This window comes from Nylanderia fulva, unplaced genomic scaffold (genome assembly GCF_048542155.1).
Source record: "Nylanderia fulva isolate GAGA-0341 unplaced genomic scaffold, ASM4854215v1 Scaffold3, whole genome shotgun sequence".
NCBI classification, from domain to species: Eukaryota; Metazoa; Arthropoda; class Insecta; order Hymenoptera; family Formicidae; genus Nylanderia; species Nylanderia fulva.
The window spans coordinates 5466612-5482881 of NW_028190368.1; the positions used below are offsets into that span (position 1 = coordinate 5466612).

A 16270-nucleotide genomic window follows, 5' to 3' on the forward strand; every position below is an offset into this window, starting at 1 on the left:
TAATTGATAAATTGCTCTTGTATCCAAAAATTCATAAAATCAGAAGTGGCTAGATATGAGCAGAGCGAGATAATTAATTCTTAAGAAAAATTTGATTTATTCTTCACAAAGTTAAATTTAAATTTAAATAAAGAATGAATAAAAAAATTTTCTTGCGAATTAATTATCTCGCTCTGTTCATATAGCCACTTCTGATTTTATTAATTTTTAAATTAACATTTTAATTATATATTTCTAACTTTTGTTAAACTTTATAGCTTTAACTAACATTAAAATCATATGTACGATTGTATCTTTGAAATCGTAGAGTCGTATTATTTTTATCTCTCCTTTAATCTGTGGATGGAACATTGCTATATATACGAAGGGTGACCCGGCACACCTGAATGATTTAAGCAGTTTGTTGCGTGTTTTAGATGGTTCTATTGATTGTACACTGCTTTATTAATTATACATTGGAACATATCGTTTACGTCGTGCAATCGTCTCGTTATTCTCATATTATTTAAGTCGATAGCTGTACATATATACATTTAATCACTTGAATATTTGAATGTGATCGGACAGAATATTGCCATGCTAATGTAATGCATGCTTGTATATTTTAAATATAATTAAATATAAAATATATTTTTCAGCCATTGAATCTTCTTCCCACTCTTCCCATTTAACACGCATACTTGGCTGATGCGACGCGCGTTTTTGCACCGTATTGTTGTGCGGTAATCATCTTCGCTGCCATTCGCTCGGTGACACTCGAGTCGGTAGGCAGCAACACGAGCCGTCTCTACATCTACATAATTATCCTTCGAAACGTGATCATCTCCATTCCTATAATTGGCGGTTATCAATCGACGCGATTAATTAAGTTAATCAAAGCTCTTCATCAACGATTTCGTAAGTCTATAAATAATACATATATATACATATAATATATATATATCGCAAAATTTGTTCGCATTTTGGGAAACGTATTGCAATAAATAAATAGCGATTACGTATTTTACGAATGTTCATCTATCGTCTCAATAATTAATCATTTTGACATTTTGTAGTACTTAATCACTTATTTCGAGTACTTAAATTACTGTATATTAGTATTTTAAGTATTTGAAATAAGTGATTAATTGGTGTTACTAATGATAAATTTCTACAAGGGTGTAATTAATAAATTGGCGTAATATATAAATTATATTTATTTTATTATTTACACCTGTCATACCGATAAATACAAAATAGGGAAACAATTACACAGCTTATTAATTACACCCTTGTAGAAATTTATCATTAGTAACGCCAATTAATCACTTATTTCAAATACTTAAAATACTGATATACAGACTACATCGAATATGATTTGTTGAAAACGTATATTAAGATTTGGCGAGATTTCTATAGGAACGAAAGAGGAAGTTTCTTGGATATTTATTTTTTAATTTCAACTCGTGCATTTCTTGATTTAGAATGTATAATCTCGCTCTATAAAACGTGCGCGGAGCATATATATTATTTATTACTTAAAGTATATACAAAGTAGATAAAAATGCAACTATAAAAGCAACAGGTGCAACACCGCTGCATCGCCGCGGTAGATGACGCGTGAAATTGGCCGCACGATTGTTGAATTCTCTCCCGCCATTCGTACGTTCCGCTAATTTTCGAGCCGTCTCGAGTGCCGCGTGATATAGTTTCGTGTGTTTTTCGCATTTACTTTTCCGTCGTAATGTAATGAAACTCGCGACGCGTACGTAGATTAATATCGGGAGTGTCGTAAAAAATGTCGCGCGTTGTGATAGTTAGTGATCGTAATTGACCGCGTTCCCGCGAGTATAGATTACGTGAGTGTTGTAAAGAAGCAGCTTGAGAAAATAAGGGAGAGAGAGAGAGAGAGAGAGAGAAAGAAAGAGCAGGAGGAAACCAACGAACGATGAAGCTATCATGAGGTGATTTATTATTTATTTTTTTACTTGCGCGCAATTAATCATTTACATCTTAGCAACAATCGCATATTAAGCATTATATATGCGCGACTTTGCATTATTGTTTTATGTAATGCGTATGTGGGAATATCCGAGATTTTTTATTTTGAGGAGAAGTGATACATACAAGAAAATATCTAATAACATTTTTATAATATTGAAAATATTTAAACATGTCGACTAAGACATTATTCAAATAAAAGAATTATTTGTATATCTCAAACTTACAATTAATCTTACAACTCACATCAACTGCATGTATATATTAATTATATTATAAAATAGATATTAAAAATAATTAATAGATTATATTTCAAAATTTTTTAATGTTTATTTAAAAAAATATGTATTATATATATATATATATATATATGTATAAAATATTATAATTTTAATTAATATTTTAATATTTAAAAACATTTTAAAATTAACGCAATATGACGCCAAAATTTATATAAAAAATAATACAAAATCTTGAAAATATTGAAAATTTGAAATATGAATCCAGACAATATCTGTGATAGAAATAAATAATCGAATCATACTGTTAAATAAAGTTTAGATAAATACAACTCCCATTTTCGTAAAAAATAACTTGATGTTGTTTTCGAGTAAGATCAATGCGCAAATTGTTTTTATTAATTTCCATACTTTACATTACAAAACTATAATATATAGTGCATTGCACATGAATAATGATGCAAATGGTTCTAAATACAAAAGGTAAATCTGACAAATATATTAATAGATGATAATGCTGCAGGATATATTTGTTTCGTTTGCATAATGTATGTATCACGTACATATTAATGTCACACACGATCTATTTCATATTATTATTATTCATTATTAGAAATGTTAGCGATTCAATTGATGGAAATAAGCCCCGAGAATCTCGTTAATTTATAGTAACTACTTTTATTAGACATATTTCCTTCGTTATATCTAATCTCTCAATTTCAATATTCATACTACGTGCCCGTTAATAAAATTTTATCGATAATTGAACTTTTGAACTTTACGTTATAATTTATATATTATAATATGTCAAAATAATTTTTTCGGTTACAATTTTCGACTTCTTGACTCAACTTAATTAAAGACTGCGGTTAATTCTATCGATCAAATACCGCAATGAGATATTTTGCAGACATTATATATATTTATTTAATTTAATCAGGAATTTGATGTTGATATTTGGCTGAATTTATTGACATAATAGTTGATATATTACATTTTTTATTTTTAATATTTCTGCCACTGATTTTTTAATAAAATTAATTTTTTAATATAAGTACATAAAATACTAACGAGACTAACGAGCAAACTATTTGATGAGAAAGTAGAAAGCTTAAAATCAATAGATCTTTGAAACATCTCATTTTAATGAGAATAATTAAATAATCAGTATTCTAGTAATTAATAATATTATGTCATTAATTATAAATTTTACTTCATTAACGCTTCCTATTTTTCAAATATATAACAGTGAAAGGAATTAATTAAAAAGAGTACAAACATAAAATAAATATACATGACAGTTAAAAAATAAAAAAAATACAATCTAAACTTTATTTATTTGAAACTGCAAAACTGTCGGAAATCTTTACCATAAAAGATTAAATTCAAATGTATAGCATAAATGCTAATCTATTGTCAAACTGTTGCTGGAATTTTGAATTTATTGCTTCTATTTAAGTATGATATTAAAAAATAGGAATGCGTTGACTCTCAACATTATACATTAGGATCTTTATTTTCAAAAAAGTTTGTAAATTGTAAAAAAAATAAAAAATATTGAGATTAACAATTTAGTGTTCAAATTGAAAAAAATATTTGTTGAAAATATTTAATTTTTATGGTGAGTATAGTAGATTAATGATGGTAATTGTAACCTAAGATTATCTTTAGTAATTTGTGTGTAAAACACTCGACAGAAGCCGACATGGGTACGTATCGCTTATATCAAACGTATAATCCGAAATATAGTTGCTCGAAATGTGTTGAATTGTGAAAACCATAATAATTCAGTCTGGAACTCTGAAATCCCCGGCGGCATTAAGTTGAAATAAGAGGGACGACGAGGAAGAAATATAAATGTAAATATTAATACAGAGAGAGTTGGGCTACTATATGGATCTTAAGAGTCGAGGGGAGACTTTCTCCACGAGCTTGCTTCCCTAGCCTCTTTCGTTCGCTCAAATATTTAATGGATTCGACTAGAGTCACTCTTAGCTTTAGCTATATTAGTATAACTTTCGTATGTGTGTACATTGAGTTCGTGTGCTGTTCAATTTATATACGCATCTACATACGCTATGTGCTTTCTTCGTGATTCGGCGAAAGCTCAACTACCTTCCGAGTTAAGAGTTTTATCACATTCTAACGATATGTTAAAGAGAGATCTTTTTACGCTTGCAATCAAATAAAATGCATTAACAATAAGTCAAATTACATCAATCAATATGTGATCTATAAAAAGAGGAAAAATGTTATTTAAAAGTATCGTGATAAAACAAAAAACAAAAATACTTACAAGTTATTTAAAATTTTAATTAATAATGAATGAAAATTCTATATACGTATATCTACATTGAGAAGAAGTTGTTAACTCGACTACATCATTCAACTAATTACTATTTTGTTAAATTGAACATATTTAAATTAAATACATATATTAAATCTATATCATAGCGTGTATTTGACTTAAATACTTATATATGTTCAATTAACAAAATAGTTAATTAGTTGAACAATTTGGTCAAGTTAACAACTTTCTTCTTCAGTGTACGAAATGATAGTTGTATATAAACATATATTATAAATAAAGAAAGAGAAATAGGAAATAGATGCAGACGTGACTAATAAAAAAACATTCTGTTTCCTCCATTATTTTTTAAAATACAAATCATTTAATAAATTACGATATAGCTTCGTGTAGTTTCCAATATATCGCTGCAAGCCACACTCAGATTTTTGCGCAAGTGCAATTAAAATCTTTTGCTCCCGTGTGGCGAATGTTAATGTCGCCGGGTCGACATGCCAAATACAAGATCACTCTGCGAACTGGCAAAAGCGTCTGTTGTGTGGAAGCTCGAGGGTAGGGTGGTTCGAAACGAAAGAGGGAAGGAAAACGAACGAACGAAAAAACAGTCTTTAATTATTTGCGATCGGCTCGGGCGAGTCCCGCGGGTGTGTTCCGCCGAGTTCGACGGAGAGTTAATTAATCCCGCGGTATAATTAAAGCGCCGTTTCGTCAGACCGAGAGGGTGAGAGAGAAGGCGGGCCCGTTCGAAGTTAAACTCTACGAAGATCAAATTGTGAATCCGGGGCTGTCCGGGACCGTCCGGCGAAAGGAAGTGGACTCTGCGACACGACAGGGGTAGAACCGGAGACCGATTTAATTAAATTCTAACGCTTTCGGAGAAACGCGTGCGCGCACACGATCGTTCGTCCGATATCACCGATGATATCTCCTCTGCCATTTCCTTCTTCGGAATCATATATATGAGAAATCGGCGTGATTTGGAACCGACGCGACGCGAGATTGTTCGAAATTATTTCTTTCGTCGTTACGCTCCCTCTGCGCTTTCGCGTGTCGGGTTAAAGCTCGTCAGCGATGATATTGCGTTCTGACGAGGACCTGGAAACGCACGCGAGAGGATGGGGAAAGGGGCTATCGCAGGAGGGAATTTCACGGCTCGAAGTGGATTGAAAGTTTTTGATGTTATTGGATGCTGGACGTCAATTTCGTCGTTGCGCCGAATCGAGGCCGTTAATCGCCACTCTGTCGCCGCCACGTCAATAACGAGTTCGATAGAATTACGAGCGCGACAAAGGTTTCCCGTATTATTACGAAATTATATCGTAAATCTGATCGTTTGCGTGTTCCGCGCCGTGAAATACCGTTGCGAAAATATTTCTACGTGTTCTATGGCGAAAATTCTATTTCTCATTTTTCTACAATACATCTCACACATAGATATCGCGTGTATAAATATGGGATGGTTTGTTATCGATTTTTATATTTTTCGTGTTGTTTTCCAGTTTTCGTGAATAAATTATGTCTCGACAAATCCTCGTACATTCGTCAGGGTTTCAAATTGGAGTTTTCTTCTTTTATTTTTTTATTTTTATATTTCGATATGATTCTTATTTTGTTTTGTAACGTACTTATTTTTTACTATTTACAACTAAATATTTACGATATATTTAAATGTTATGTAATACATTAAAATAATAATTTTCTAATTTTGGATATTATTATTTTATTGCAAATAATACAATAGGTGATTATATGTTGCGTGCACGATTGTTGGAGGATAAATTATACCAATAATGTCATTTACATACAGGATTATGCGCGTATTTAAAATAAACGTTGTATGCACAAAAGATTTCCACCATATGCTGGTGCCATATCTCTGGTAATTCATATAAATGTGACAAAGACGCATATGTTATAAGCGCGCAAAGTATTATTCTACGTTTCCATGACGTCATTATGGTTGACCTAATTTTAATCGTGGAATGACATACTCGGTGCAATCACAAATACAAATTGTATAAATACTAATTCCAATTAATGCTGTAATCATAAAAATTCCACCCCAGCAATTGCTTTGTATCTCACAAGTGGTCCATAACGATATACAAATATGTTTAATGATTGAAGTATATCCCTCCTGTGATACGCGTAAGTGGATTTTTGCGCAATTTTTCGTATCAGAGAGCAATATTTCCGTATAATTAAAATCTGGTAGAAATAATGCAGACAGGGAGTAGAAGGGAGGGTTTTTTCGCGCAGTTCGCTGCGATACGTACAATTTTCACGGCGCTGTTTTCACAGCGATATCTCGCGCTTGATTCCCGCGATATTTATCCGACTGTCTATTTTCGACGACGTAATTTACACCTTACGCCGGGATTCGCGATGCGTACGCACGCACGCATGCACGCACTGTTTTTCTACTCCAATCCATCACACGTACGTGTGCATAATGTGTCGGATATAGGCGAGGGTTGCATAGGCGCAGGCGCGACGATGAATCTCGTCGCGACTCGAAAACGACGGACGTTCGGCACGCCGTTCAGTCGAGCACCGACGTCGACGACGATGACATCGTTTCTCACCCCGTATCAGGGCGGCATTCTCGTCGTCTCGTCATCGCGCCTCGCCATGTGATCGTCCTTGCGAGGACACGTTCGATCTCGTGAGCGATTTATGACGGTGTCTGTGCGCGCGCGAAAGAAACTCGACCTTTTCTACGTCTATCCAGAAAATGTTCCTCGCCGATGAATTATTTCTACGACGATTACAATGATTAATGAATCCCTGCGATCGAAAGAGGGAACGAGAGACTGATATATATCGAGGATTGGGGTGAGAAATGGCAGGGCACGTCGGTGAATGGAACCACGTGCGAGCAATCCGTAGCAAAGAGAACGATAGGATTTTTCTGCGATTCTTAGCGACGCGGTGTTGAAGTTAAAGGGCTACTTGGTGCGTGGAAACGACAGTGCTTTTCGGAGCATGTGAGACAATGCGGTGGTGTAATGATCCCTGCGATCTTCTGCGGCGCGAGTTCTTCGTCCTTCTCGTTCTGATCGGCTGCAGTGATGGCTATCTCAATATATTCATCAGTCAGTCTCAGGTCATGAAGCTGTTAGGTATGTAGAAACTGTGAGCTTGATGTTGACATAAAGGAAATTGTGATAATGTGATTTGTACGTGTGCGTACAATCCAAGGGAACTGAATAAATGAATGCCGGTAGGAACTAAGATAGAATTCGCGTTATTTGGATATACATATATATATATATATATATATATATATATATATAGATTTGTTATTCACAAAAAATAGAAAACAATATGTTCAAGTAAAAAGGAAAAAATGATCTGTATAAAGATTAATTGGATAACACATTTATGACACTCGAATAATTCTATTGTATTCATATAACACAATCTAAAAGATCTTTTAATATTTCAATTTTTTTAATTAAAAAAATTTTATTTTTGTTTAATTTTTCGGGTTTATTTGAGCGAACAATTAATTTAGCAATTCATTTTTTGATATTAAAATTTGACTATGCTTTGGAAATTTGCAAATAAGCGGGAATAAAATATATTTTTCACATGTGTTGTGCAACGTCCACAATGAAGTATTACCTGGGCTTTTTAAATATTATCTCTCCCTTATTTAATTTATAACAAAAATTTTGAAAATGTAATTTTTATTCTATATAAGCAATATTTATTTGTATCATGAATAAAAATGATTTAAAATTGATTATAAGACACCTATTTTTAAGACAAACGCGCCAATTGAATTTGACGTACATATCATTACTTATATATCTCATTTGACGTCTAGCATGAAATAATTTTAATTATATCTGATTAATTAATGGAACACCCATTTCTCGCGAGCAATCTTTTTCTCGTCATGCTGTGTCATGCTAACGTCGCGCAGCGCTAGTTGCAAAAGCGTTAAAATGCTCGCCTCGTTCTCTCTCTACTCTCCGCATTACTTTTTCCATTCAATCGAAACTCGCGCGTACATTTCCGCGTGGCGGTAAACATGAAAAGTTCCTCTCCCATGGCGATGTTCGTTAACAGGTCCCATTACAATTGCGCATCGGGCGCGCAATATTTTCTGAGAGCAAACGAAAGCCGGCGAACGCGCGAAAAAAGAGTTGACAGAGAGAATCTGTGAAACCGGACCATTACTATGTTGCCGCACCAGTGCTTGCACATAAAGTCACAACCAACGATAAAAATGGAAAAAAGAGAAATAACCAAGAGAAAAGAATCGAGCACGGAAAAGCAGCACAGAGTTGAAAGTTAATATTATATAAAACTAGCTGAAAATCAACAAAATCTTTTGAAATTAGTAGTAAAGCATGAATAAAATAATGTAGACTTTTGCAAAATTAGCATGTTGTTTTTAGAAATTCAATTAAGAAAGTTTTACTTTTCATTAATGAATTCTGTCAATTTTTAAATGTAAAAAATAAAATTTCGAAGTATACAACATTACATAGACAATTTTGTTACAAGACTACTTTTAGAAACTCTTGAAACGTGTTCTATTTAAAACAAGAATTTGCTATAGAAATTTCTGAAAAAAATGTTAAAACAACTTCGAGAAAAAAATGTCTACTCAACACAATTGGAAAATTAATTACCTTTAAAAAATGGACAATAATTATTTTCCTTATTTTGCACCAAACAAAAATGCATGCACGTAACGTAGGTATTAATGCCAACTAGCGTCGGAATTTTTTTTTCGCTTTTACATTCATAATTACGAGCCATTTGTGATTGTACCTACCCTTTGTACTTTATCCAATTCTGTCTCTTTAACGTTCGCATCGTTTTGCATCCCCAGTGTACAATTAACGCGATTGTAACGTGTCACGGGGGAAAAACTCTTTCACGAAGCTCGTTGGCGCGCAGTTTTAACGAACAAGGGCGGAAAAACTTGGGCTTGTGTGTAATAAGGAGGGATGGGGAAAAGGGCCGTATATATATCTCGAGGCATCGTGAGAGCGAAACCGCGGGATGACCGACGAAAGAGAGCGAATTAGCGTCCGAGGGACCGTTTATGGCATGCGCGCGCGCGCGCGCGGAGTGTCATTTTAGCAATTTGCGGCACGAACCGCTCGTTTTAATGGTCCCCAGTCTACATATATATATATATGTAACGGGGTCCCTGCTATGCACCTAGATAGATCTCCGTTCCATTCGATATCACTTTACGGTTCCGCGATTCATATTCGCTCGCGATCCACGCTGGATCAAGCGTTCTCCACTCGACGTCGGTCGATGGATCGAATCGCATCGGCTAGGCTAGGCTCGGTGGTGTGGACCGGAGGAAAAAAAGGCGGAATCGCCGTATTTACGAGCGGCCGGCTCGCTCGTGTCTCTTCCAAAATCGAGGCAATCCCGGCGGTCGGCGACTCCCCGAATGGCAGAACGACCCGACACATTCCGCTGGTCGCGTTGCGCGCTATAGCGCTATGGATTGCGCGCGGCACTTTCATACATTTTACGTTAATCGCGAAATATGGGCGTACCGGCGAATGTGCGAAATAGATAGGGAGAAAAAAAGGACTGAAATAACACGTAGAGGCGAAATTTCGCGAATTGAATATGCGGATGACGAAGTTTAACACGTTTTTGTCCTCCTTGCGCTATCCATTATGAATCCTTGGAGTCTGTAAAAAAAATGAAGTATTTGCTCTCCTTGTGAAACACTGGAATTTATTTGCAATTTTACGCAAAAATTTTATATAAAAATATGAAAATAACAAAATAATAAAAAAAAATTAAGAAAGAATAATATGATAAGAAACAAAAAAATTTTAATCATGCTTCTCCCTGGAAAATATCCTGCGGACGCCCATGATTATGACGGTTTAATTTAATGACGATTTATCCGCTGATAGCGGAGGCAAAATTACGGAAGGTAATGTAATATTGGGAACATTCAGCTATGAGATATTTACGCGAGATGCATGTCTCGTAATATATCGATAAACTGGGCTAGTTTGACTCCTCTTAGTGGGTAACTTCAGCCCGACTTGGAAGGAATATATAATTAAATTTCGCCAAAATTACACGAGTGGTATAAGCACGCATCTGAGGTGCACTGAGGAGAGATAACGAGGATAAGAGGTATAATAGCGCCAAGAGAGGGTTTGATAGGATCTTCCAGTTTCTAAGATTAAAGACAAGTAGTGTCGAGTATATTAGTGTATATAAAATTATTAAGTTTAATATTCGACCGAAGAGCGACTTTAAACCGCTTAACTTTAATGACAATTTTTTTAGTATATATAAAGATTTCTCTTTAGGAAACTTTTGATCATCTTTTCCTTTTGCTCTTCAAAAGCTTGCCAAAAAAAAAGATTACGATTTTTAAAATTTACAAATAAACATATAAATTTTGTCCAATTTTCTTTAAAATAAATGTATTATAATTCTCTGTTTATTTCTTTTTACAAACAGTATTAATTTATTGTATCATCAATTAGAAATGCGAAAGATAAGTGTTTCTCAATGATAAGTTGAAGTTTTTATTCGATAGTTACGTATAATATCGAAGAGGATATGCTAATTTAGCTCCGAGAACGGTGGCTCCGTTTCTTGAACGGGTCTATTTTTCAAATGCTCGAGCAACCGCGGATCTTTAGAGAGAAAGATACAGGGTAATCTTCGTCACATTTCGGATTCCGCCGTCGAAGGGGTAGAGGTCGGGGACTACGGGAAAGTGAAAGGGTTGCTTCTAAGAGGAGTAAGCGGTGGGGCAAGTTTCGTCGCCGACGCTCTCGAAAGTCACTTAACTTAGATTGCACGAGCGAAATGACTTTACTTCCCCGGAAAACTTCGTTCCGTTGGAAAGGCATCTCTTCCCTGCAAGCACCAAAAAAAAAAGGAGAAAGGAAAAAAAGAAAGGAACAGAAGAGTAAGAAGACAGAGAGAAGAGGCGAAAGAGAGAGAGAAAGAAAGAGAAGGTGGTTGAAAGTGGTGTTACGTACGTAAGAGAGGAGAGGACAGAAAATACTCACTACCACATATACACATGCACATCCTCCTTTTGCGAGAACGAAGATACGAGTCGACTATTACCTGACACCTACGTGCGGATTCAGCATTTACTTCCGTCGCCGAGTTCGGAACGTTTACACGGGGTTTGCTCTGATTGGGCAGGGGATTTCTCACCATGTGATGAAAGGCGCGAGATGAGTTTGCGCTTTGAAGTAATATCCTTATTCCTCGAATGGAGTTGTCTCTCGGTAACCTGGATTTACTACCGGAATTGCTTCGCGCTAGTCAACTGGTCTCACGGTTTCAACGGTATAGAGTATAGGGTCTTATTCCTCAATGAAGTTATTTAGGAACAATACAATACATCTACATGGAATATATGTTTTCTGTTCTTTTTTGCTTTTCTTATTTCCCTGATGATAATTTAGGTTCATATATTTGTGTCATTAAATGAGTAGCATAAGTTTAAAAAATAAGAAATAAAATGAAATAATTAATTGTAAGATTGTCTTGTTTTATTTTGGAATGTACACAATTTTGCTAACTTTTAATCGAAATATTAAACGGACTAATAGAGGCAGACTCGTAGAGGAATGAGTTGTGGACATTTGCACGTTTATCTTGCGTATATTGCGAGATTTTGGGAACCGCATGCTCCGCGCAATAAGCAGAAACTTTGGGACCGACAGACATTCTAGAATTGATTTTTAATTTACCCTCGTACACGATGCACGCTCGCTGCAATCGCCTCCGTATGTTTGTCCTGTCTGGACCACGAAACGGTCCGACAAACAACCGACAACGTGTTCATTGCCGACGACTGTCGGACTAGCTCGTGAAACGACCCTTGTCGATTCCCCAGGCTCCGGCCGTGTTGCTGGAAACGACACGAGAAAATCGATTATTCCACAAGAACGCCCGTAAAAAAAAATATTGCGCGAAAAGATTAACGCGCGCACTCCCATGCTCACATTTTCGCACATTTCTCTCTCTTTTTAACATCCATGAAAATTGTGTTTGATGAATCGTTTAACGTTAACCTACAATTGACTTCATTATTTGTGAATTATTTAAGAGAAGGAGGAAAGAGACAGAAAGAATTTTTATTTATGTAAATTTTGGAATAACTTAGAGAATCGAAATCTCTTTTATATTTATTCAGATATATACCTTATCATTGAAAATTCCATTGGCTACTTGTCTCTGTGATGTAGGAGATGTAAAGAATTATTCATCAAATTTCTCAGATGATTTTGACGTTTCAAAGTTGAAGAAATTTTAGGACGTCCAATTTTCTCGTCCGTTGAACAAATTGCTTCTTTTTTTACTCAATTTATCTAGTATTATCGCTTGAACAGTTCTCTGTATAGTGACTTTTGAAAGATGCACGGCTATTGTCATTCGTCACGCTATATCCGCTATATGCAAACTTTGAAGCAAATTTGGCCCGGCTTTTTTCGCACTCGCGCGTAATTTTCGCTGGACCCGACGCGTCAATTTCTCCGGAATTGCCGCTGGCTGGAGCTGGCAAGGTAGAGGAACCAGCCTGGATTGCAGTAGTTTGCCGACGCGACGGGTAGATCCGACCGGACGATAACGTAAACCGCTATGGTTTATAGCCGCGCACGCATTCACGCATACGCGTGCAGACCGCAAGCCCGCGTCGCCGTGTGCGTTCGCCGTAGGAACTACGTCTCTTTAGCCACGTGTGTTATTGCAAAGCCCCCTTGATCCGGCGATAATAGATTAATTAATGCGCCTTCCTGTGTAATTAACGGCTTATACATTGTCACGTTTCCATCTTTCGTAGTTGCGACAAATTGGGAACGGTTAAGGAGGATAAGAGCTAGCGCCTCGATGGATGATATATATATGTATACCTTCGCGATGAGACTTTTTTGCTTTTTTAATTACTTGATATTGGACATAAATTAAGGAGATATTTTATATATTTTTGTGTGAAAAAAGGCGGGACGTATTTTTACGAAACACGAGATTAAATATCGATTCAACTTTCTGTTTTTAATAAGGGGATACGCGAATAAAAATAATAAGAATAACGTATTATTCTTAATATTATTATTTATTAATGTGGAAAAAAGTGTTTGCTTTTCTTTTTGTCATAATACTAGTTATCAAAATCTTTCTTTATACATTTTTCCTCGTTTAATCCTTTTTCTTCATCGTACTTAAGTTTTTGAAAAAAAAGATTCAATATACAAGTAATAACAAATTTATAAACATTTGATAAATTTCGTAATTGTATATTAAAAGATTAAAAAAAAAATATATATATATATATATTTTTTTTTTTAATTTAAATTTGTCGTTACTTGTATAAATTTTCCAAAAATGTTAAATATGATAAAGAAACGGGATTGTACAAATATGTGTAGGATTTTACATTTATTATATAGGATTTTAATCTACACACTAAGCCTAAAATCCCACATGCATACAAATACACACATACATATATGTATGCATATATAATAATTAATATCATAGTTAATTTGTTAACTAGCAAGTATGCAGCTGATTTGCAATCTGATCCGGAGCGTGCCGACCGGTTTATACGGTTGTGCTGGCCGGTTTACACGGGAAATTGATATGGCCGTACAAACGTCGATGTTCGCGATATACGCTCCATTCGCTTCCATATCCACGATTTCGTACATATTTACACGTGTCTCGCTTGCACATCAGCAGACACATGTGATTTACGCAACGCGCGAAGAGACTTGCCGACGAAAATTTATCCTCCGGCAAGCCATTGATGTATAGCTAAAGTACACATATTACATTTTCATATATATTTTATATATTGATTTTTTTTTACGGAAAAGTTGACAGGACGTCTAAAGAAAAACAAAATTAATTCTGAAACTTGAATTTTAAATGTGGTAAATAAATAATAAAATATTCCAGAGTTAAGGAATCTTACAAGTGTACAAATATTTTTCAGTACAACATTAAAAATTTATTTAAATTAAAAAAAAATATATAGAACGTGCTGATGCAAGCAATATATAACTTTTATCAAACTTGCTTGTAGAGATGACAAGTAAGTCCAAGATCAAAAAGAAAATCTCATGCTTTTTACAAGTATTTAGCTAAATAGATATTTTTTCCCAATTATGTCTCCGATACGTCTGTTAATTTTTTTCTCGTCGGACGTTTTGAAAGAACTTCTATTGATTCGAGAACTCATCGTTTCATGATGTACGGTACGTGTCAAATACACCGTGCACGCATCACGTACGAAGTGGTCTCATAGGATATTCGTAGGGAGAGTGCAAATAGTACACACACACACACACACATATATATATATATATATATATATATATATATACATTTAGAAGGTGTAGGACTACCGTACTCGCTCCGACACTTGCATATTAGTACGTTTCGCCTATACGTCGATATCCGCGCGTGCACGGTTAAACATATTTGTACGTGCACAGCTAGGGTCAAATCCGTCCGTATTAATTGGCAAACATTAAACTCGTTATATGTATATACGAGCCTTGTACACATACCATAAGCGATAAAATGTTATTTCAAGTCGGCAAAAATGCATCTGATCAAAAACATCATGTTTTCGAAATGCTGTATTTTATAACGTCGGATTTGTTATTTAAATATAATGAGTAATGTTTTTGAATATTTTTATGTAGACGCGTTTTGATCACACTTTTACCGGGGGTGCCGTTATAAACTTGTCTATCAGAATTGATAAAAAAACATATATATATATATATATATATATATTATTTTCGTCACGAGAGAGTATTATGATTTATTCATATAAATATTGTTTTATGTATTTATATAATATTATATACATATATATATAATATTTATATATATTTATATTATTATATATACATTATTTATATATAATAATTTATCAAAATATTTTTTTAAATAATTTTTTTACTTATTTTTTTTTCGTATATTGTCCCTCTTCTCTGTTTCTCTCTATTATTTATTTAAGCGCTTTAGAGTATTTTTAAATATTGCGTGTCGGATATACCTGAAACAAGGATAGAAGTTTGAAAAATAAAAAAAAACGCTTTATGCTCTATATCTACACGTGTTGTGTATGACGATAAGCGTTGACATCGTTATACGTTCATGTAAATTGGACGTGTATACGTCGATTGATGGAATCGATAATGTTTAGTAACAAAAAGCGTGACGCTGTGTGTCGCGCGTTCTATAAATTTGGCGTTATTTAATTCTTTTATTTAATCGCATGACACGGTACGTGAACGCATTTCGATAGAAATAAATTTATAAAACAAAGTGCACCAAAATATACGCAGGCGGACCTAAATACACGTTATTTTTTTTTTTTTTAACAAATTTTTTCGTGCACTGTCTATGTATATGGCATCACGTCGGCAGTATTTTCGAGATGTAAACTATCGAATTTGTTACCCGCGCATAATAATGCACGCGTTATATAGTCGAGCGAGGAATAAAGTCGAACGGCAAAGTAAAAACAAGAAAAAGTGCATCGCGCGAGAGCCTTTCCATCGAAGCGCAAAATGCGCAGAAAATCGTCGGAAAAGCGCCGTCTGCCGTTGCTCTCTGCGGCCGCACATATTGCAAATCTGCACACACACACGCATACATGTGCATACGTAACATAGAATGCGTGCACACGCATATACATATACGTATATGCGCACGCATACGCATGCACATATAGTACCTGTCGAAA

At 34.8% G+C, this 16270-nt stretch overlaps 1 protein-coding gene across 2 annotated transcripts in view; it reads left to right on the forward strand.

The window, feature by feature from the left end:
* The first annotated feature begins 1292 nt into the window (after positions 1–1292).
* LOC114933518 (inactive tyrosine-protein kinase Dnt) overlaps positions 1293–16270 on the forward strand; it is a 94882-nt gene continuing 79904 nt past the window's right edge. Inside the window, exon 1 of one of the 2 annotated variants that reach the window (XM_029306142.2) lies at positions 1293–1943. Coding sequence is in view for 1 of the 2 variants with exons in the window: in XM_029306141.2 (XP_029161974.1) it covers positions 7523–7649 (127 nt within the window). In the remaining variant the exon portion in view is untranslated. Of the gene's footprint in view, positions 1944–7081; positions 7650–16270 lie in introns of those variants that run through there. The other variant, XM_029306141.2, reaches the window with a different exon arrangement.